The 23,429-nt window shown below is 38.1% G+C and overlaps 1 protein-coding gene across 1 annotated transcript; it reads left to right on the top strand.

Moving 5' to 3' along the window:
• The first annotated feature begins 1,227 nt into the window (after positions 1-1,227).
• Positions 1,228-19,043, top strand: SLC30A6 (solute carrier family 30 member 6). Its single transcript, XM_082049640.1, has 14 exons — positions 1,228-3,440; positions 5,903-5,989; positions 6,610-6,694; positions 7,622-7,664; positions 9,946-10,011; positions 10,919-10,999; positions 12,265-12,300; positions 13,090-13,184; positions 13,876-13,924; positions 15,832-15,951; positions 16,238-16,340; positions 16,646-16,693; positions 17,264-17,332; positions 18,525-19,043. Exons 1-14 carry the CDS (start codon positions 3,438-3,440, stop codon positions 19,020-19,022), a joined length of 1,383 nt encoding a protein of 460 aa, XP_081905766.1. The 5' UTR covers positions 1,228-3,437; the 3' UTR covers positions 19,023-19,043.
• Positions 19,044-23,429: the final 4,386 nt, after the last annotated feature.

The raw sequence follows: 23,429 nt of genomic DNA, 5'->3' as shown, positions 1-23,429 counted from the left end.
GTTGTTTTGAAGCACTTTTGTTTCATCGTTCTTTTAAGAATGTTTTCTGAAATGTTAAACAACCTTTTATTAATAAGCAATGTAAAAGAGCATGATGAGCACATAGCTTTAGATTCACAATAAAATGTTGCATTTGTCCTGTTCTTACAGTTTTCTTGTCTCTTTATCAGATAAAATATGCAAAACTAAGAGCCTTTTCAATAAACCTGGAGCTGTTTAATTGCTGCTGGTTTAAAAAATTAAAATTAGGTGTTGTATACCAGATGATGGAACGATAAATATGTAAACACCTCATTTAGTTTCTAAAGGACATAACTCAAGTTCTTAAAACTAATGTAAACAGAAGTGCTACTTGGTAAATAAATATGCTGAAACTGAAAGTGTGTGCCTATCTTAGTCTTGCTACATCACAGTGAAAACCAGGAGTTCTAATGTAACTAATTCTGGTAGTCATGGTGAAGTCCTGAAAAAAGCTATTTGGAGCCAATTTACTTGACATCAAAATGGCACCTTTTCTTTTGCTGAGGGGAGAGTGTTGCTATTATTTTTGAAGTAACAATCTGAATTCTTATCTCCTCACTGCTTGCAATTCTTTCTAGCTATTGCCATTGTCTTGAGGCTACATCTGGACAGTTAATGATTACTGGTGCTTTCTGTTCTTACAGTTACATCCTGAAAACAACCGACTGACCAACCAACCAAAACACAATTGGATTAGAAGAATTTTAATATCACCTATCTGGCAGCACTAGGGGTCTCTCAAAAAGCAGTCATGACCACAGCCTTCAGCATGTCATTATATCTACCACTGTTAAAACAACCAAATCAAATATCAATACAACAAAACAAAATATACCCAACATCAATGTTTGGACCGAAGTATAAGAGCTATTACTGCTTCTGTCAGGCATTAATTCCTTGGGACAGGAAGACACCATTGTTGTCTATGCAGGATAATTATACAGTGTCTCTCTTGGTTGACGTGCTACTACTTGGAGGTAGATTCTGAACAACTGCAATTATTTTAATTAGCAATTTTGTGTATGGGTTACAGATATTCAAATAGACTTTTAGTCTTGTAGAGGAGATGCTCAGATAAATTTAGTGAAGAAACAAATGCGTGAAAACAGTATCACAGCACTTGCCATGATGAAATCTAGAGATAATGGGTTTGGCAGCGTAGTCTGGTCTGAAGTATGTGAGACTAATTAAAAGATAAATCTTTTCCCAGCCAAGATGGTGTGAGGTGAGACTCCATGCCTAGTGTCATATGCAAGCATATTTCAGATGAAATATGTTTATTTCTGTATTTTAATGTTCAAAGTTTGCCAGGAAAAAAAAAAAAAAAAGTGAGGAAAAATTAGTTAAAAGGGGTTTTTTTGTTTTTTGTTTGTTTTCACTCAAGCCACCTTTCTGCAAATTTCCAAATACTTTGTGAATCTGTGAAATACAGCCTGTTTCCTATAGGGGTGCATCTGGCTCTGGAAAAGACATGAGTTATGGAACCTTTTCTAAGTCACTTTTTATTCTGTGTGTAATGATAATACAGAAAACATTACATAGAGATGAAGGCAGAAAGATGTCATTTAACTGAAATCCATCTCTTGAGATGTGAGTGAGCTATTTGTGGTGTGGTGTAGCTAAAAAAAAAAAAAGTGGGAATTTCAGAAGCCTACAAACAACTTAATGAGCAAATTGTGTTATTTTTACCAAATGTTTTTGAGGATTCCACTTTTTTTGCAAATATATATTGCAAGCACAGTATGTTCTTTCTAATATTGTAACTTCTATTACTTTCAAATCTCATTTTAGTAATTTCTATAAGACCTCAAACTTGCCAAATAGTAAAACATCCCTGAAGACTCTTGGTTTTGTTATACACAGAATACTAGTATCAGCTGTGCTATTAGTTCTAGTATTTCTCTTCTGTGAATTGTGGAAGTGCAATTTCTTACAACTGTCTTCCTCTTCTGGGCAGAAATACACTAAGACATGAAGTAATCAAAAAGCCTGATAATGTGTTAATAATGAAGTAATCAAACAACTCTGTATTTGTGGAGCATATCATACGGATAAAACGTTACCCCTGTTGTTCATCTGACTTCTGATTTCCTGGTTAAATTTGAGAAGAGGCAGCAGCTGCAGTCTGTGCAGAGTTTATAGACCACAACATTGCAGTTGGAATTCTCTTACATGTCATGCAAATTTTACAGACTGCAAATGGATTTCTTTTTAATTGTCCCACAAACTACTGTAGACTAGAAAAAAAAAAAAATCTTCCCTACAGCCAAAAGCTTAGAATAAGCAGGTCTGAGACATTAAATACATGTCTTGTGGAATGCAATTACCTGTCCAGGCACTCCTAAAAAAAGTCTTTTGATGTGTTTCACAGAACAGATTAGATGCCAATAACATTTTTAACCACAGGACAACTGAGTAGACCATTAGAAGACCCAAGCCAGGCCAGTGTTACAGAAAGTTGTTTCAAGTATCTTCCTACGCACATTCATCTGTCTTAATAAAATATCTATCTTCAATTTTTATTTCTATCATCTCTTTTCACCTGTTTCTAAAGGCAGTAAGTTGTCTTGTGACTAAATCTTTCTGTACATTAAATCCCATGCAGGTGTTTTGTAAACCGATTTTCCTTAACAGACCTATCCTAACTTCCAAGAAAATGTCAGATCTGTATTTTGTTCCTTCTGACAGAAACTATTGGGCAGTTTAGTGGCCTCCTTGTCAGGCCACTCCAGGATATTAACACCTCGCAGCCCCAGTGTCCCCTGTTCCAGAGCCTCAGTGCTCACAGCCCCTCAAACGCGGCTCTGTGTTTTTCTTCCCACACAGTTCGCTCTCTGGTATCTTCCTATCACAAGAGACTGGGGGATGGGCTGACTGTAGATGGCTGCTGAAGGTAACGCTTCCGCTCCTTTCACACAGAGCTGGGGGCAGTTCTCAGATGCTCGGCGCACAAACTAGTGGCTGCATTTTCAACAACCGAGTTCCTGTGGTTCTGACAGCAACTGTCCTTTCGCAGTTGTGCGTGTTGCTGGAAAAAAACACCCGCTCTGAGAGATGTGCGCTGGCCGCCGGTCACGCAGAATCCAGCAGCGGAGAGTGATACCGTCCTGATCTCAAGAGTATTTTTGTGTGGAGCAAGCGGTGAAACAAAACCGTCCTGGCGGTTTGGAGCATCGTAACCGCCACGACTGAGTCCCGCCTGCGAGTTCCCACAGACGCCGGGCAGATGAGGCGCAGAACGGGACACGAGGGTGAGACGCGCTTCCAGGACACCGTCCCCTCGCGGCCGCCGGGACGCGTCATATCCGCTGCCGCGCGCGGCCTTACGGGTCCGTTCGTTGCCGTAGCGACGGAAGCCTCCTCCTCCTCCTCTTCCGGCTTCGCATGGCGCCGTCTCTTCCGGTGCGGGGAGTAATATGGTGAGTGTCCCCTGCCTGAGGGGAGGGGGCAAGGGGGAAGTTGCGTGTTGGAACGGAGCGAGGAGGCCGGTGCTGCTGCAGCAGCTCCCCGGCGGAGGCCTCTGCCGCGGCGGCGGGGCTGGTCAAGGCTAGAGCGCCCCGGCCCTGGCGCCGGCCCGGCCTGGAGCGCCGCCGCCATCCCCCGCCCCGCTCTGCTCCGCTCCTCGCGCGCGAGCCCCGCCGGGCTGGCGATGACGTGGCTGCGCGCGGGGCTGCGCCCCGCCCGGCCGGGCCTCCGGCTCGTCCAGCCGCGGGCGGCGTGACCCGTTACCGGGAGCCCAACGCCGCCGCTGGCCGGCGGGGCGGGCAGCTGGGGGAAGTGACCCCGGCGGCGGCGGGGCACGAAGGGCGGGCGGGCGGGCCTCCCGTGGCCGTTAACGGCTCCGGGAGAAGCGCGGGCGGTGCGGCGTTCCATGTGGCACTTCCCCTTCAGCCCCCCCTCCCGCCGTGCGCGGGATCCCGGTCACCGCTGGCTCCCCGGCCGCTGGGCAGCCGGCGCTGCGGGGAGTGCCCGGGGGGCTGCTCGGCTGCAAGGAGCGGGGTGTGTGTCCCGCCGCGTAGCAGCGCTGTGGTTTGAGTGTCAGCCTCAAGCGTTTTTATTCAGCACCCAACTGGTCAGGCAACGGGAAGTCGCACCAGGAGAAACAGGTGATAGTGCCCGGGTGTCGGACGGCTCCCTTCTGAAGAAAGACAATTCATTCTTCTGGGAATGACCACCGTGCATCGCTGTTCAGACGGGCATCTAAACTTTCAATTTTTATGCCGAGCACAAATAAATTGACATTAGTATCAGTAGCTGCTGCTGTCACTTGTTGGCATTGTTGGAGCAGACGCTCACACTCATTGCAGAAATAGTTCTTGTACAGCTCTTCTGACACCACACAGAGCTTCAAAGGCTGAGGGGTGGAGTAGCTGTCCTGCTCAGCATGGAGGTGTTTCTCTCCGTTGTGTTGCCAGAAGCTGAGAAGTCAGGGGACCTTTAATACCGAAGCACAACATCTGCTGAATTAGAGCTTGCTTCCAGGGGTGAGCTATGGCTGGCATGGGCTGCGCAAGGTTCTCGTCTGTGGTACAGAATACACAGCTTTAGTGCATGGTAGCACAGCAGAGTTTGCCAGTGGACATTGTGCTAAGAGCATGGGAAAGCAATGGGGTTAAGGTGGTAGAGCACCCTCTGCAAGCAGGCGGTCCACTGCCTGTTAGAAAAGCTTTCCAACGTGTTCTGTCATCCCGAGTGTCATGAGGGAAAAAAATATAATCACGTAAGGATTTGCTAGTAAATAATAAGTGCCAACCTTTTGCCACAGGTGAGCTAAACTTGGCTTCTATAATATTGCTTTTTTAAAGTGAATGGCACCACGCACGGCATACATGTATTTCTACAGATAATATGAAATGCAGCTATGTTTACAAATGTGTCTGTAAGTTGAGTCTCTTTTGGTGACCAGCCTATTAGTATATAATTTTGTCTCCTACTGTCAGTTACAGATGTGATAGCTTACAATCAAACCTTATTTCATCTGGCTCCAAATCACTGCATATGACAGACCACCCATTTCAAGTTCACTAATTTCTTTTGCAAATTAGAAAGGCTTTTTCTGTGGGAAGCTTATTTCTTTGTGGGGGGAGTAGAATGGAGAACAACTAACTAGAAGCTTGGGCCCTCTGAAGAAGGGGGCACAGCTGATGAATTTTTCTGGTAGTCTGCTCAATGTCACACTTTAAGAAGAGCCACGTAGCACCTCCTCACTCCCATCTCCTACATATGTCCCCTCCACCTCTGGAAAGTGTTTATCTGTGTGTAACTGGAAGTTGGGAGAGGGAGCACCTGCAGTGAGCACATCTAATGCACACATTTAGGTTAAGCCATGACTGAGATTGTTTGTGTAACTGATCATGGTCCTGGCCTCATGTCCACCACTTTATGGATGATACTAGGATTGTTTTTATTTCTCTGATGGGTTCTCATTTATGTGTATATGTGTGTCTATATATATATAAAAATATTTCCCTGTTTAATAAACCAGTTAGCTTTGGATGGGAAGTATGCTCCGATAAAGAGAAATATTTGTTTTCAGATCATCTGTAGTAGTTTTTACTTAAATAAAAGTAAAAAAACCCCACTCTTTAAATGGCATTTTGGTATGTTTTTATTTTTGGTATGTTAACTTGAAATCTGTGTTATGACTTAGAATCAAGCTTCATTTAGATATTAATCATTTTCTAATATGAAATCTATGTAAAATGGTTCTAAAAATATTGCTGCATTTAATGTTTACGTGCTGTCTCTAGTTAACAAAAAACTCGTTCTGATTCTGTGATATAATTATGAAAATATTTCATAAATGCAGATTTCCTTTTTGGTAATTTAAACTATGGCTTCGGTAAAAATTTCAAATAAACTTTTTTTTTTTTTTTTTAAGGGGACAATACACCTGTTCCGCAAATCACAGAGATCATTGGTTGGAAAGTTAACACATGAATTTAGGCTGGTTGCAGCAGATAGGAGGGTAAGTTTTTCTTTTAAAAGTGAGTAATAATAGAAAAGACATTAGCTGTGATGAGTTAAAAAACATTAACTTGTGTATATTTTGAGAGTATTTGTTTGGATTTTTTCAGCTCTGCTTAGAAAAAAAAATCACAGCTGTGAAGCTGGATTTCTTCCTGTGCATTGTCCCTGTTATTTAGTGTTCTCCAGAACTGTGTTTAGATTTAATGTGTTCAGTAGAACTGTACACTGAATAAGCACAGATGTTTTGGGACCTAAGTTTCAGCACAAAAAAAAAGGAACCCACTAATATAAAATCATATAAGTCTGTCTTCACAATCAGATTGTGTGTACTGTAATAAAATGCAAATATTATACAGGGGTGATTTTTTTAGACCAAAAGGCATTTTAAGAGTGATGCACAAGCGCTGTTTATAAACCAGTTTTGAGATAATCTGTAAAGTTGAAAGTAGAATATGGGCTGCTTGTTCTTAATTGGATGATAAATTTTTGGGAGGGAGGAGAAGCCAGTTCTGTTTGCCTGATGAAGTACTGCAATATTGTTTTCTAAAATCAGGTAGATATATTTTTGTCTTATAAATTTTGGAAGAAGTAAAAATGCAAATTTATTCTCATCAACAGTCCTGGAAGATCTTGCTGTTTGGTGCTATAAATTTAGTATGTATTGGCTTCCTGCTGATGTGGTGCAGCTCTACAAACAGCATAGGTAAGTGACTCTCTTACTGAAACTACAACCGAGTATGATGTGATTCTTGGCATGTGAAATTCCAACATACTAAAAAAGTGAAGTACACAGCCAGGTTTGGAAAGTTCTTCCTTTTGGTTTGCCACAGTCATTTTAGAGGCATTTCTCACAGGTAAGCATGGATGGCTGAAAGTCTTTCGAAGTTTGCAAGGCATTCCAGACTTACTGGTAATTTTCTTCCTGCAGCACTCTCTTTACATTTAAGACTGAAAAAAAAAATAGACTTGTAAGCTAGTCCTCAAGCCTATTCCTTATATAAATAGTACCAGTGACACATATAGAGACCCTCACAGTTGAATGAAGACGTTTGTAGTGTGACAGAAGGCTTCTCCAGTTCCAGGAATGCTCCTTTTCAATATTATGTTTATCTTCTACTTTTGTATAGGGGGTCCAAGATGCTTCTCATAATCTCTGCTGAAAGTAGAATACCTTACATTTTTAGTTTGTGACACAAGTTTTCTTGCAGTTTCAAGATGGGTCAGAGAAGTGAAACAAGTGAAAAATTCCTACTTTTCACTGCAGTAATGCACATAAGAGATCTCTTGTTTTGGCAGATGATATATTACTAGAAGATCTCCTGAATTGTCTGTATTTAAATTCCTAGTCACAAGTTTAACATCTTTTGTGTCTGGGCATTATCACATGCTTTATTAGAATTAGGATTGCCATAATCAACCTGTTTATGAAGTTCAATGTACTGGTGTGCTTAGGACATTCATATTGTAGACACATACAAAAGACAGAGAGACTTGCTCTGTCAGCAGGGGCAATTTATGTAGATAGAAGATGAAAAAGAGATGCACAAGAGGGTTTTAGAAGGAAGAAAGTGATTTCTGCATGGAGAAGTTATATTAAATTTTAATATTTGCCTTTTTTTTTTTTCCCCAGCTTTAACTGCTTACACATATTTGACAATCTTTGACCTTTTCAGGTGAGTTTTTTTCCCATTTAGTCTCACTGTTCATTTGTGCCTGTCTTTGCGTATTTCTATGCATATGTAATTTATGTACAGATACAAATCCATGTTATTTAGAGTCATCAATATAGAAACAGTGTTTGGTTTAAATATATCTTAAATGAGTGTAACCTTGTACATCACAATAGATTATGAGAAACAGCAAAACTATATTGAGAATGACTAGCAACAAATTAGTCATGTATTACTCTGTGCATAACTACGTAAAAGAGAATCTGCCATCAAACTGTTATCTGGTGGTCCATTCAGAACATTTCCCTAATGCAACTGCCATTGGTTCTGAATTATCCATCAGCCTTAGCATCAGGAAACAAGGAGTATCTAATCCTATTTCTATTTCAAAATACCTCAAGAACTAGATCCCATGCAGTCTTCCAACAAGTTCATTAGATACCTGTTTTTAGTATTTTTCCCATTTCCTACCAAAATATTAAACTACTTTAAGTATGAAAGTTCTGAACACTTTCAATAATATTGGTAATACAGACATGAAATATATTCAGTTATTACCCGAGATGCAGATTGTTAGCAGTGGTTGGGAAATAAACTGCATAAAATGCATGTATTTTTTTTTTTAATTATTGGCATACATTATCTTCCTTGCTAGTTCATTAGCTTATAAAAAGTATGGATCAGCTGTCTGCTGTCTGTTTTGCTCACTACTTATCTGACTTATAGCAAAACATTTGTAAATAACAGCAGCAAACGTGCAGAAAGGAAAATGAATGGTTGATAGAGGCACAAACATACTTGATCTGTGACTGCATTAGAATTGTGATATAACTTCAGTGAATTTCATCTTTCTCAGAATTGTGTTATCTGCTGAGTTTTGTCATCTTGGATCAAAATATCTTTTTCACCTTGGGGAAAGTCTTTATGTTATAGCTTGTATTTGTATAGAATATTATTTTTTTAGTTTTAGGGAAAGATGGAATACCGCTGGCACTGACGTGTTAGCTTATATAGGGGATAGACTAGAAAATTATTCGAAATTGCAGCAATCTCTTTCAAGAGTTTTGATTTGCTGTAAAGGAGAACAACGCTCAGTAATTCTGCTGCAAAAATCTATTTCTGATTCTTTCATTTTTGTCATCTTCCAGGTCATTTATAATAGTCTCACTGAATATATGAATTTACTATTTTTATATGAGCAGTATTATTTCCTCTGCTTTTGCTTTTACTCCACACAGCTGTGGATCAGGTTGGAATTTCAGGTGTTCAATATGAGAGAAAAACTTCAAAAGAAAATAGCAAGAGGCTGTTAGTGAGTATCCAGTTAAGTGAGAGCTTGTGTAGATTAATGCAGCCCAAAAAAGGAAATTTGTTTTGACCATGTACATAGACATTACACTATGGAAAAGAAAGGCAGCACTTGTCATAGCCTGGGACTTATTGCTTGGTGCTAAATCTAATTCATGGTATATCTCTAAAAGAAGGGTTCAATTGAGAGCTTGCTTCACTTTTTCACTGGGATACAACGGAAGTGACACGAATGTGACAGTCCTGTCATCTTGCTTATCATGTACCTTCTAATTTAAATGGCCTTTCTCAGGTTACAGTATTTCTAGGCAAGTTCATAAAACACATGTAAGAAGGGCATTTACTGGGTGTTTAGTCTGATATTCTCATAGGCTTTTGCTTTGTACTTTTCATTACTCTGCATGACGCCTGCCAGTATTAAAAGGATTTTCTCAAACCACCTTTGTCTGTTAGTCAGGTTCTAGTGTACCTGGTCTCACATGCTCCAGGTCCCTTTCAGAAAAAATCATGGAATACATCCAGATTAAGCACTGGTTGTGCTGGTTTGTTTCAGGACCTCAGTGTAAAAATGCACAGCATTTGGAGTTAAGGTAAACTTGATTTAGGTTGAGTGATGTTCTGTATTACAAGAAGGTTGGCAGTAGCCTTTGTAAGCACAGCACACCAAAAGTGCAGCATTAGGCTGTTTCCTGGTGTAAGGAAGTAGATCGACTAGCATTCTGCTTAAATTATTTGCTGCCCTTTTTATGGGAACAGCTGAAACATCACTGTGCAGTCTCAGTTTTATTCCCAAGCTCAACCTTTTTTTTGATTCACTGGAACTATTATTGTGAGAACGATGGAGGTGTTGAGTTCATGGTAGGTCATAGTTATATTGATTTGTTCAGTTCTTATGGGAAAAGTATATATTTGTAGATTATCCGGTTTGTAATGGCTGCAGTTATTTATCATAGTCTAATTCTCCCCTTTTTTTCAGTTTAGTAACATGTCTAATAAGCTACTGGGTAATGATGAAGAAACCCAGCCCAGTCTATTCATTTGGGTAAGTACTAATAACAAGATCCAGTGTTTGATAATACAACATTTCATATGCTGCTGACTGTCGTTGCCTGTACGCTCTGACAGCCATTACTCACTATCTGTTTGTAAAAGAGCCTAAAAATAAGGAGACCCAAGACTGTTGTGGAGTCTCCAACTCTGGAGACTTTCAAAACCTGTCTGGACGCCTTCCTGTGTAACCTCATCTGGGTGTTCCTGCTCCGGCAGGGGATTGGACTAGATTGATCTTTCGAGCTCCCTTCCAATCCCTAACATTCTGTGATTCTGTGTGATGCTGTGAAGAACAGTACAGAATAGGGGAGGGATAGGAAAAAAGAATTAGAGAGTGCTTAATTTTAGGCTGTTTGTGGTAAGTGGAGTTTTGGCTTAAAATATATTGAAAATAATGCCTATTCCGTAAAGCATCCACTTCATTCCCATCTCTTTGCTCTTGAAAGAATTGGAAATAGTAGGTCTATCCTGCTGGTTCCTGCACAGACCAGAATGTATTTGATGCATTGTGTTAAAGACTCTTGGTCCGCTGGTAATGCTGGGTCTGAGGGCTTCTTTTTTTCTTATTAGATTCTCTTCTTCTGTCCTCCAGGCAGCTTTTTTACTGTTCTTATCTTGCTAATTTGCAGCATCTGCTGACAGTGTTGCCTGTCTATCTCCTGGTACTTGTCTTTATGGCCCCTCCATCACCAACAAACCAGGTTAAGATAAGTTAAACACTTATGGCCTGGAATTCCAGTAGGCCTCGCCACTCATCCTAAGTTAAGCTACTCATGCTAAAATAGGTTATTCAAATAGAAGTATACAGCTAAAAGAACAGAATACAATTTAAAAGTTAGTTGGATTAAATTTCTTCTGCAAGACGTTCAATGTTTCTAAAATTATTTCTCAAATTTCAGGTTTGAAAGGTTTGAAGTTCTAGCCGTATTTGCATCTACAGTTCTGGCACAGCTTGGTGCTCTTTTAATACTGAAAGAAAGGTAGGGTTATGTACCATTTTCTTTAATTTTTTTAATGATGTATGAAGATATTCCAGATTGAGCAAAAGCACATTCTACAAATGCTATCTGTACAGACGTTGTAGAAGACAATTCAGATTTTTTAAAATTTTGCTAAAACTTACTACTTACTTACATTGATTACACTATATACAGGCTTTAGATAAAATGATAGGAATTGATAAATATAATTACAGTTTTCAAGGAAAAGACTTGATGTTCCTAAGAAGCATATTTTCTGAAAAGTTTGGTATTTCATTTGGTGTATTTCTCTATGCATCTGTACTTCTAAAATTCATTAATAAAGCTGTGTGTGTTTTGTTGTTGTTTTGTTTTGGTTTATTTTACTTCAGTTACTTTGTGAAGTAAAGCCACTTCAGAATATATTAATGATTTGGATGTTTAAACTATCAATTTCATTGGTCCCTCAAAATTTGCTCAAGTATTTATTTGACATACCATCTACACTTGGAAGGTTTTGTATTTCAGGAGATTAGCCTACAAAATTATTTTAGTCTTTAAAAACGAAGAGGCTTTTGCTAACATCTGGAATTTAAAACGGAGGCAGTGTACCTTCCATTTTTCTATTCAAGGGCTCTATTTTCTCTATAAAGGGCTATGTTAATAATTTATCAATTTTATACTATAGGTTGATCTGTTGTATTGACAATACACTGGAATTAATTCTAATAATGATGCACTATCAAAGCCTCCGAGTTTTTGAACATCAAATTTAGGAAATTCCAAGAACTTCTAATAGTTTTTTTTGTTACAGCTGAAGCTCATTTCTTATTTTACTGGTGGGTAAAAAAAGATTCGTATCTCCACTACAGCATCCAGCATCTATTTATGTGGCCTTTCTTAGTGAGAGGCTATAAGTCAGGGATTTCAGACTTATTTTATTGTGATTCCCAGCACTGGTGGTGGCAGTAACAGTATTTTTTGGCATGTTCATTTACAAGCATCATTTATTGTGTAGGCAGCATTCCTGGTAGCTAGCACCTATGTGACACAGTTTGGAAATAGTCAGAAAATCTAAATTACACCTCACATCATATTAACGTTAAATTCTTGCCTCGCTTACAGAAACTGCTGTGTTTATTTAAGCAATTCATTTTTTTGCAGCACTGTATCTGTCAGTTTTTGTTTATGAATTGGCAGATGATTCTCCAGGACTGAGAAAATATGCTTCAGGTATCAAGGTTTTATTGCCTTAACATAACTCTAATTTTCAATTACTTTTGTAGTGCAGAGCGGTTTCTGGAACAACCTGAGATACACACGTAAGAAATTATTTTGACATGTAAAATGATATTTTTTTCAGTGTCTCTTTGTGTTTCTGATTCTTAATCTAGCATGTCTTAATTATGCAAGAACACCCAATTCATTTTAGTACCTTGGCATTTGTTTCAAACTATGTGTAAGCTATATTGCAAATGGTTTTTTTTGACGTATGATTGAAATGTAATGCACATGCTCTATTAAATAATTATTTCACTGTATGTTGCTGATTTTGCTGGCTTGGTTATTCTTATTTCTTATGGGGGCCTCTTAGGAGGCCTGGTGTGTGGTGGGGAAGGACGCTGCAGTCGTTAGAGAACTGGAGATGTTGCAAAGATGATGAAGACTGTAAAAAATATTGGGAAAGGAAAAGAAGGTGCAATGGGACAAAAGGCTGGGACATGGGATGTATGGTGAAGTTGTAGTTCCCCTAGGAAAGGGTAGGGGCGTAGGGCATAATTCCATGAAAACTAAGCTTTTTTACCTCTGCTGCTGAGGAGACAACGTGTTTATATCTTCAAAGAACAAACATATGTGTGTGCCTATATGCAGCTAGTTAAGAACTGTTACTCAATATTATGGCCATTACAGCCTAATGTGATAACACTAACATACAAAGTTGAGTGATGTCATATAACTCTTAAAATGATAATACACTGCCAGCTATTAAGCATTATGCTAGTTTATCTTACTCTTGGTGTCAATCTTGGTGAAAGACATCAAACAAAGTATTTTGATACTGTTACTAGCAATTAATAGCTTGATATGTATGTATTTTTTCCCCTTCCTAGGGGCCGACTGCTGGTTGGTACTTTCGTGGCTCTCTTTTTCAACTTATTTACAATGCTTTCCATTAGGAATAAGCCTTTTGCTTATGTCTCTGAAGGTATGTGATAAATTAATCTATAACAAGAATTGGGGAAGTATTTTAATGTTCCTATTTTTATCGAGGTATAACTTGTCTGGTAACTTTCTTAACTAGCAGGTATATATTACTGTTACCTCTATTAATGTAACTTTATGCAGTTTAGAATTGCCATCCAAATTTCAACTCTAGTTTGCTTGTAGGGCTCTCTGAGTAGGATGTTGTGATTAATATGACAAACTGAGTATCATTTTAATGCTGAAGTACCCTTTATTTTCAGTCTTTGGGTACAACCAATGAAGGTCATCTGACAGATATCAGAACTTTGAAGATATTTTATGGATATGTTAATGGATTAGAAATAAATTAATGTAATAATTCTTCTTAATAGCTCTTTTACCTGGGACTTTTTCACTGTGAAGCAGGCTTACAATCTTTCCTGCTAACTGTACATTGTTTATATGATATACTTTATATTATATAAAATATAATGATGATGGTTATTATAATCTGCAATTATATTTGTATTTGATCAGATTATCATGAGAGACAGGCATTTTACTTACTGACTGGAAAAGTCAAGCGACAGTGAATCTGTTCAGCTACGTTTATTAATTGACAATGTATTGGGTTCTTCCATTAAAATAAAAATTTAAGTGTACTTTAAAATGGATACCTTTACTTGTAGTAATTGTATTCCCTTCTTTTGCAGCTGCCAGCACAAGTTGGCTTCAGGAGCATGTTGCAGATCTTAGTAGAAGGTAAAGCTTTATAATGTTTTTCAAAATGGTTAGTTTCTAGAAGGCAATGTTGTCTTTTTATATATAATAATGAATTGGGTGGGTATTGAGGTGTAAACTGTTGTGTATCACAGCTTGTAAAATAGCTGTACCTACTGTAGGTCTAGTGTATGAGCTCTAGAGTAAACATTGTCTCATAGTTCTCAGATATATCAATCTAATGAAAATACATCTTTCAGTGTAACTTACCCTCTGAAAGTGTTCAGTACTTGATATGTAATTTTCCTTGGATGAGGTGAGGTAAACTATTGTAGCTTTGTCCTGTACAGACTTGGTCTGCATTTCTCAACAATCATTACCTGAAGGGTATATTTTGTAGTGATTTGTGTTTATTTAGTCTGTGGGGTGGGCAAATGGCTGGGATGGTTTAAGTGTGATATATGAATCTGGCTGCTCACTGAAACATAGCTATGGAAACTCCTCAGCTGAGCAGCAGGAAACCACAATTTTCCAAAGGCTGAAGCTGTGTTGCTCATTCATCTTATCTGCTAATTCTCTTGTCTGTGTTGGATATCTGAATGCAAGATGACATTGTTTGCAAATAATTTTGTCAGATATCAGAAGTGTTTATTTTGAGCTGTACATGTTCATCCAGGTACTTTTGCTGTCAGTATCAAAATAAGGAAATTAAACCATATTAGATAGCATGTTAAGTATGCTGCAAAGCCCATCTGTTTCTGTGTGTTGTGATTTTTGTATACAATTGAGGAAAGCAGAGAATGCTGGCTCGTTAAACAGAACAATTGTTTTTATGTCAGTATAAGGTGTTACATCATCAGACTCACATTCTGAAAAAGCTTTGGAAGACTAACAATAGGGTTGCCCAAGCACCTGGAGTTTCAGTGTAAAAAAAGAAATGTGGATAGCAATCACAGACACTAGCAGAGTTTTTCTTTAATGATGTGGTAACACAGCGTTATGGGGAAGGACACGGATGGATAACTTGAAGGGCTCCCAAATCAAGGGTCTAGAATTACTACTGGATTTTGACAAAAACTGCAGACAATTATGCCAACAATTTAAAAAAAAATATTAAGTTGGGTTAGTACATATTCAGCTTTTTCAAATGTGTTCTCTGAAGCAGTTCTGATTACAAACTATCTGCACCTGTATATAATTATGTTGATTAAAATTCTTACAGGAGCAGACCAGCTTGTAAAGTCTAAACATAGGTTGGTTCTAAACAGCAACAAAACATTTTGTGTTGTCATTTCCTTCACATTTTCCGGTACGTGATGTGCACTTAGATTCACTGGGAAGGACAGAAACCTTTTTCACTCTTTATGCTGTCGTTGCTTATTACAACATTCCCACATGGATTTTTTGGTCTGCTCTTATTCAGCTAGCTGGTATCCTTCCTCTTTTCAGCTTCCATGAATGAGTTAGATTTGGCTTTAGAACACTTGCACACCAAGGTGGCAGGTGGGTTGAAGACTAGAGATACACGCACCCCCACCCACTCCCTGAGACTTACATATCTGTAATAGCAATATCTGAACCTGTACAGCAGTTGTGCACAGCTGACACAGTTAGCTGTGTTGCCAGAAAATAGAAAGTAGCACGAGATTTGTATAGTGTAATATAATGTTTTGTGGATGTGAAGATAGACTAAAAGCAGATTTAAGATGCAAGAGGTGTTAGTTTTGGATATAAGGGAAATGTGACATGGATCTAGACTTAATTAGTTTTTGATGCCATCAGACAGAACTTTGAGCAGAATTAGAAGAGTCTTTTCGGTCCTCAGAGACATCATTTGCTGTGACTGCAAGGTGTATTTGAAGTCAAATGCTGAAATACTGGTGTAACTCTTACGTTTTGAGGTAATGATGAACAGCTGGCTGACAATGGCTTTTTCTGTTTTGTTACAGTATTTGTGGAATCATCCCAGGATTGAGTAGCATATTTCTGCCACGAATGAACCCTTTTGTACTGATTGATATTGCTGGAGCTCTAGCTCTTTGCATTACATATATGCTCATTGAAATCAAGTACGTAAAATTGTTTAAAAAAAAGTAGCTCTTTTTGTATCCCATCTATGGGAAATTGCATTTTTTACATGAAAGGAGTGATCTCATCAAAAGCTGTGTTTTGTATGAATGGGATTGCAAGTCTATGAATATATTCATCTTTTTTCAAAGATGTAGAGTTCACCTGAAATTAGTATGTGTAATATTTTGTAAGTGTACGTAATTTTAAAGAATGAAAAAATCAAAAGAAAATTATTATGCTTTTCAAAAATGTAAATACTTCTTTCTCTTTAAAATTACTCTGTAGCAACTATTTCGCTGTAGACACAGCTTCTGCTGTAGCAATTGCTTTGATGACATTTGGTACCATGTATCCCATGAGTGTCTACAGTGGGAAAGTACTACTCCAGGTAAGGCAGTGTCACAAAACACATTTTTTTGTGGTTTCGGTTTTGTTAAATGTCTGTATTATTTTAGAAACATAAATTAAGCATTTGAATAAGTGTTCCAAGGGGAACTTGTCATGTGCCAGAAGAATTTTAAGGGCCGCAGAAATATGCATCATGAAGTAATAAGAATTTATTGTGTAATGCCATTGGTCTCTTGTGTATTTAGACCAGACTTAAAGACTCTCTTACTTAAAGAGGGCCAGTTAATTTTTATTATAACTTTTTTCTTCTTTTTCTTCTTTTTTTTCTCCCTTTTTTTTCTTAAGACAACTCCACCTCATGTGATTGGCCAGTTAGATAAACTTCTTAGAGAGGTAAGTCAGTGTATAGTACATGACACAGAGTGTAGAGCTAACATTAAACAGGCATTCAGGAATATGAAGAGGTTTTGTGAGTAGTCCAAGAAGATTGCTAAAGAATTATTTTTTTAATATTGTTTAGCTGCACACAGAAAATATGGATCTTGCTATCTAAGATAACTGTGTCATTCAGGTATCTAGAACAAATCTGTTGAAGTAGTGCAGGCTGTTGTTTTTATTAACTAAATTCAAGATACCATTGAATAGGTTTACAAATGTGTGTGTGTATGTGTGGCTGTTTACATACAGGCTATCAAGTTGAGAAAATATGGCAATTTGGCAGTAAGAGTTATTCAAAATGAGTTACTTAACTTTTTTAACGGATTTGATTGTCTAAGGGTAGCAAAAGTACAGTAGATAAGCATTAGTGGCATCACAAACAGACATTCCATTCTGTAATATGGAAGCTTTTGTTTCACAACTGAAAATGCTGTATTATTCAGCTATGTGTGAAAGTACATTTCCAAAAGGATTTGAAAAATTATTTCTAATTTATCATATTTCTGGATGTTTGTGTAAAATCAGGTTTCAACTTTGGATGGTGTCTTGGAAGTTCGAAATGAGCATTTCTGGACATTAGGTTTTGGCACTTTGGTAAGTTATGTCTTTAGTGTCTTTTTAGCCTTTAAAAAAGAGTTGTCAGTTACTACTTTAAATTTTTTATTTAAATAAAGAGATTTCTTTTGAAATCTTAAATATTAAAAAAAATTGATGGAGTCAGTCCTTGTGATTTATTGCAAAACTTCTCTTCCCCTGTCCTTTATATTTTTTTAAAGCTTTGCTGTTGGTTGATGTTATTAATGTATATTGCAGCTCTGGATTAAAGCATGCATTTCACAACTGTAGAATTTCTTTATGTTGCGACAGCCAGAAAATGAAGACTCTTACAATTTTTCTCTACTTCTGAATTCTTCCAGTATGCTCCCCTTCTTAAAAAAAAATTAAAAGGCAGAAGCTCTGACTTCCTGCTGTGAAAACAGCTTTCAGTTTGCTATTCTGCCACCCAAATACTGGATCAGAGCATTGTTTTATTGATCACAGATACTTACAAAACCTTTGTATCCATATTTACCTGTTGACATCTTCCATATTAGAGCAGAAACTTCCCGAGACCTGGATATGTTTTCAGCTGCACCATCTGATGTAAAAATGGCTTATAGACCACAAGCTGTGAACGATGTTCTTTATTAAATATGAACTGAAAAAGCATGTGAGGTGTTCTGTTTTGTGTCCTGTTCTTTTCTGCAGCAGTAGTTCAAGGTAAATGAGATCTAGCGTCACTGAGAGGAAGGCAGGGGCAGCCTGGAGTTATACACAAGTCCAGGAGAAACTCTCTGACTGAGTTCCACAAGGGGCCTTGCCTCTGTTCTTGCTGGAGTGTGTCTGCCATGTGTGTTGTCCTCTTGTCAGCTCCAACAGCACCATGATGACACGTTTTCCTAAATTTGGAATATGGAGTTTGTCTGCACTTTTTCTTCTTTCGGGCCACCTTTTTTCCTGGCTGTTGCATTCCTTTCCTTCTATCACATATTGTATTTTATAGTTTGGCTTTAAGACTCAGTTTTCCTGAATGATGGCCTTGATGTGTTCATAATAGATCAATGCATTAGGAAAGGTCAAAATGTGTCCTAATTATGGAATTATATAAGAAGTTTCTCAATTTAGACAATCTCCACTGCAAAAGGTCTTTGTGTAATTCTCTGCAGGATAACTTCTTCTTGAATACATGTGGAGAATCTTTACTGAAGCAACAGTTAACAGCTGATTTATTTTTATCACTTTCTAGGCTGGATCAGTACACGTCCGAATTCGGAGAGATGCAAATGAACAAATGGTACTCGCCCATGTCACCAACAGATTATACACATTGGTCTCTACATTGACTGTTCAGATTTTCAAAGATGACTGGATCAGACCTACCTTATCATCTGTGCCTATTGCCAACAATATTCTGAACCTTTCGGATCATCATATTATTCCAATGCCACCTTTGAAAGCTGCTGAGAATTCGAACCTTGTTACATCCACTCCAGCTAAGCCCAGCAGCCCACCACCAGAATTTTCTTTTGATACACCAGGCAAAAACGTGAGTCCAGTCATCCTGTTGAACACTCAGACAAGGCCCTATGGATTGGGCTTCAGCCACGGATCCGCGCCCTACAGCAGTGTACTCAGTCAAGGATTTGGAATACCGGGAACGGGAGCAACTCAAGGATTCAGAACTGGTTTTACAGATGTCCCAAGCAGATATGGAACAAACACTCGAGGGCAACCCCGACCATAATAAACACCGTTATTTATTGTACTTAAGGGTATTGACTTAATTCTTTTATTACCCAATTTTTATAAACATTTGGAATGTCAGATCATTCTAAATGGCTGGGAACAAGTGCATTGTTCATATTCATAAAATGGTTCATTTCCATTTTTTTTCTTTGCATCAGCAGTAGCCTGTGTAATGCCACAAATATTTTCCAGACTTGTAATACTTTACAGGTGGTTTTTATAGAGTGTCTGTTTCTATTCAGCTTTTTATTCACTTTTCTTTATTTTCCCAGAAGGTGTTGAGATATAGCACAACTCCATAAAAGAGTAAAATTGTGACCAGGTAGCTTTTTTCTGATGAGAATTTCTTACTGAATGCAGAATAACCGAGAAAATAGGAAATTGCAGAAATACATGTCCCAGTTTTTGAGAGATGTTTTGATTGCTGTATTAAGCCACTTTTTGGCAAAGTCACAATTAGGTTTTGGTTGCAAAAATCCATCAGTATTCGTATTGTGACCATTGTGAAGACAATCTGACATTTCAGATTCTAATTAATTTTGTGAGACCATATTTTTACATTTTTATTGATGCTTTTATAGAAGTTCAGATGGTACAGCAACCATTTTCTAGTTGTTAGTATTCCATATTCTTCTCTGGTGTTTCTTCCTTTTTGGTTTAACTGCAAAATTATTTAGCAATATACTGGGAAATAAAATATTTCAAACTTAAGATTTTAAAAGCACCTCTTTTTTATGATTAACCCTATTTAAGATTCAGAGTAGATGGCTGTATTGTTTCTGAAGCCAGTATTTCATTTTTGACTATGGAAAGTATTCCCTCATTCGATTGTGACTTTGTATTTTTCCTCTTTGTATTTTTTCTGTAGTTTCAAAAGAAGAATACCTATTTATATACCCGGAGTACAGATCAGTGATCACTGACAGTTCTTGAAGTCATTGCTAGTGCTTCACTTTTGGGGCACACTTGCAACGAAACTGCCTAACTTCTCCCTGCTTTTGCACCTGCTGTACATCTAGAAGGCCGTATTTCTTCAGGGCCTTTCTCAGAGAGCTCTTCCCTCTGCCTGCTGTCTGTTTCTTCACTGCTCTGAGAACAGGGAAAGGCCTTTTAGAAATACTTTTTAATTTTCCTGTTCTCCTGTGCAGTATGTGTCTTTTGATTCCCTGGCCAATACCTTCTTTGCACTTTCTTCTGCATCTCTTGGCTGTTAAGGAAGGGGTTGCCCATTCCTATTGTTTCATATGCAACTCAGGGTGCTATATATTGGCTTCCACCTTGTTAATCTGTATACTGAGTAAGTGTCTCCATTTGTCCAAGGTGGTTACATGGAGCTGTAGTATCTCAGGGACTCCAAAGATATTAATGTTACCTGAAGATAATGGGTATGATAGAGAAATCTTTCTCTTGTATGTCTGAGTTGAGAAAAAACAGCCTTCATTTGAATTTTCAAGATCTGTGGTCTTTTCACACTGGCTGAGGATTTCTTTTTCTGCATAAGGACATTGCTTTCCTCTTCTTTTTTTTTTTTTTTAATTTCCCCCCTCCACTACCTGTGTTTCTCACTCCAACGCATGGAGGAGGGCAGCACTCTTGCAAACGAAGCAAAGTGACATTCTGCATGAAGGTGTCTTGCTGGGATGTTTTAGGCTGAGGTTAGTGTCCAGACTGCCACTGGTGTACAGTCCATGTAAGCTACAAGTAGGGAATCTAGTTGTGTACTTCATTTGCAGCAAGGGTAACAGTTCCTTTGCTGCATTAGAAAATGGAATGATGTGGAAAATTTGCATTTAAAGATTGCGATGAACTTGTAACAATGGGCTACGTTTCATTCAGGTCCGTATTAGCTCAGTAATCACCTTTATTTTCATTACTCTGTCCTTATGTGTGGTCTGTTACACATGCCGTTGCTGCATGGGAATTCGCTGAAGTACAGAACACTTGAACGGATTCTCTGTGCCTCTTGTGTGCTGAACTAGACCGCGCTCTGCAGCATCTGCAACACCTTAGAGCCAGCAGAATGTTTACAATATACTACTCCTATGTGGCCTATTTGAGAATTGTTCCTTACTCCAGTTTCATAACCAAACACTTGCCCTTTTTCTGACATTTTAAATACATTGTATTATATTGATTGCATGCCTACTTGTTTTCAGTAGAAAATTAAAGCTCCATTTTATTAAAAAATGAAGCTGATCTCTGATTTAAAAAAAAGAAGGGAGAACGAGAATCCCAGAATTCTGAGTGCAATATCCTCACTTTAACAAAGTTATTTTTTTGAGTGATTGTTTACAATATATATCATATATGCAGATGATAAAGATTCTTGTAGAGATTAAAACAGCTTTTTAGCTGCTTTGTTGTGAATATATTAAGAATATTTGCTAAATCAGCACAGAGTAAAATGTCTTCTTTTATATGAGGAAAATAAAATCAGTGTCATGCTTAAATGACAAGGAAAAAGTGGTAATTTGTATGCAAGATTTTATAAAAGTTATCTTTATATACTGACTGTTTAAGTGATGCTCTCGGGTGATACTTCAAGATCAATGAGCACATGTGTGAAACTTTGGAACTGTTTTTCTAGGTCTGCTACAAATGTAGACTGCATCTTTGTAATAATTCTACAGAAAGCACTTCTACTGCATTTTGTCTTTTATAATTGTATTTTGCTGTTAGGTGGTCACCATCTAAATGTTTATTTGAAATGTGGTGAATGAGAATTGCTAATATATGAAGTCTTTGTTCCTGGTGATAGGAGTGCTGCCCCAGCTGGAGGAAAAAGAGGACTGGTGCTCCTTTTCATTTCTCTCTGCCACAGGATTTGGTGGTGTTACTCCCTTAACTTGTTCCAACTGTGGTTTCTTCAGATCACTTCACTAGTAGGTAAATGCATCAAGTTCTAGAGAATCTGAGGGGCATGTACCATTGCTTAGGCTTAAGATTCTTATGAAAAACTGCATTGCCCTGATATAAAAGGAGCTAGAGAGCCTAGTACTATACAAATAACTAGTGTAATATGGGGAGGGGGTTGCAGCTTCACCTATTAAGTAGTGGCTCTTGAGTTCATTCTGTTCTGTGTTCCCTTCACCAAGGTAATAACCACATACACCTTTAGGACTCTGACAAGCCAGTGGCAGCCTGGTGGGGGCGGTAGATGGATTTTTCTTTTTTTTTTTTTTATTTTTGTGTTTTTGTTTGTTTGTTTTGGGGGGAGGGTTTGGTGTGGGTTTTTTTGTTTGTTTGTTTTTTGTTTTGGTTTTTTTTTTTCCCCCTCCTTGACTGAGAGGTGACAAATCCTGTTAATGGAGACACCTTGTGCAGCAATTCTGCTGATTTGTGTATTACCAGATTAGTTGAAGTCCCTCAGTTGATTTCTGCTCCTGCTGCCACCATCCAACAGGGACAGAGGAACTGCAACATAAAGCCCATCTCTGAACTCTGAAGTGATTATCTGTACTGTGCATGTTCAGATCCTACAGATCAGGATATTTAGCGATATTTGATGTTGAAACTGATAGTAGAAGAGATACCAGTCCTGGTCTTTTAACTCTTGTTGTTGTTTTTAAAGTATTTTATCAAATGGCTAAACTTTCTTCTACCTGCTTGTTCTCTTCTGCCTTACTAGCAGTGAGAACCCACCTTGCACCAAATGTTTGCTTTACTGACTGCTTTAGGTTCTTGTGCTTTTGGGAGCTTAGATACTTGGACTCATGTGGTTACTGGGCCGATATAACTTTTCTTTCCAGCAGTTGTTTTTTAAATTAATGACATAATATAAAGTGCTAAGACGATGACCCTCCTCTCTTTAAGTAAACCCTTTCCAGAGCTCACATTCAGTTAAGAGATAGCCCTCTTTTCCTGTACAAAAACAAACAAAAAAAGGCAACAACAACAAAAGTAAAAAACAAACACCAAGAAACCAAAACAAAAAAGGCAAAACAAAAACAACAGAGCAAGGGGAAAAACAAACAAGTGTCTTTATGTTTTGAGAACCATTGCTTCATATTACACCAACCTGTATCTCATTTCCGTGAACTGAGTAAACGTAACTCAAGAGAACTGCATGCTCAGGCAGTGAGAAGTTGGTGACAAAAGTGTCATGCCAGAGATTTGGTGTAAACTACATGGCTAAATTATGGTTTCAACTAATTCTAATAGAGACTTTTAAAAAGTAGGCTTTTCCCAGTTTTAACAACCGTCTGATCCCACATTTCATAATGAAGCCTGTTTAAGTTAACTTTCAGTTCCTCGAAGCAGCAGAGTGGCACACTGCAAATGCATAAAGCATTTTTCAGAGACCCTGCAAAGTATGAAGTATCACGAGAGTTCACCTGTAAAAATGAAATTAGCCACACAAACTCATGTTTAATATTTCTGTATATAGCCATTTTGTTACTTTTTT

Source organism: Streptopelia decaocto (assembly GCF_964273445.1).
Source record: "Streptopelia decaocto genome assembly, chromosome: 3".
Classification (NCBI taxonomy): domain Eukaryota; kingdom Metazoa; phylum Chordata; class Aves; order Columbiformes; family Columbidae; genus Streptopelia; species Streptopelia decaocto.
The sequence above is the reverse complement of the archived record's forward strand: the minus strand, read 5'-3'. Positions and strand labels throughout refer to the sequence as shown.

Coding starts and splice junctions, on each gene's coding strand:
- SLC30A6 (XM_082049640.1), top strand. Junction 12,301..13,089: donor GAACAACCTGAGATACACAC/GTAAGAAATTAT, acceptor TCCCCTTCCTAG/GGGCCGACTGCTGGTTGGTA. Junction 16,694..17,263: donor TAGATAAACTTCTTAGAGAG/GTAAGTCAGTGT, acceptor GTGTAAAATCAG/GTTTCAACTTTGGATGGTGT.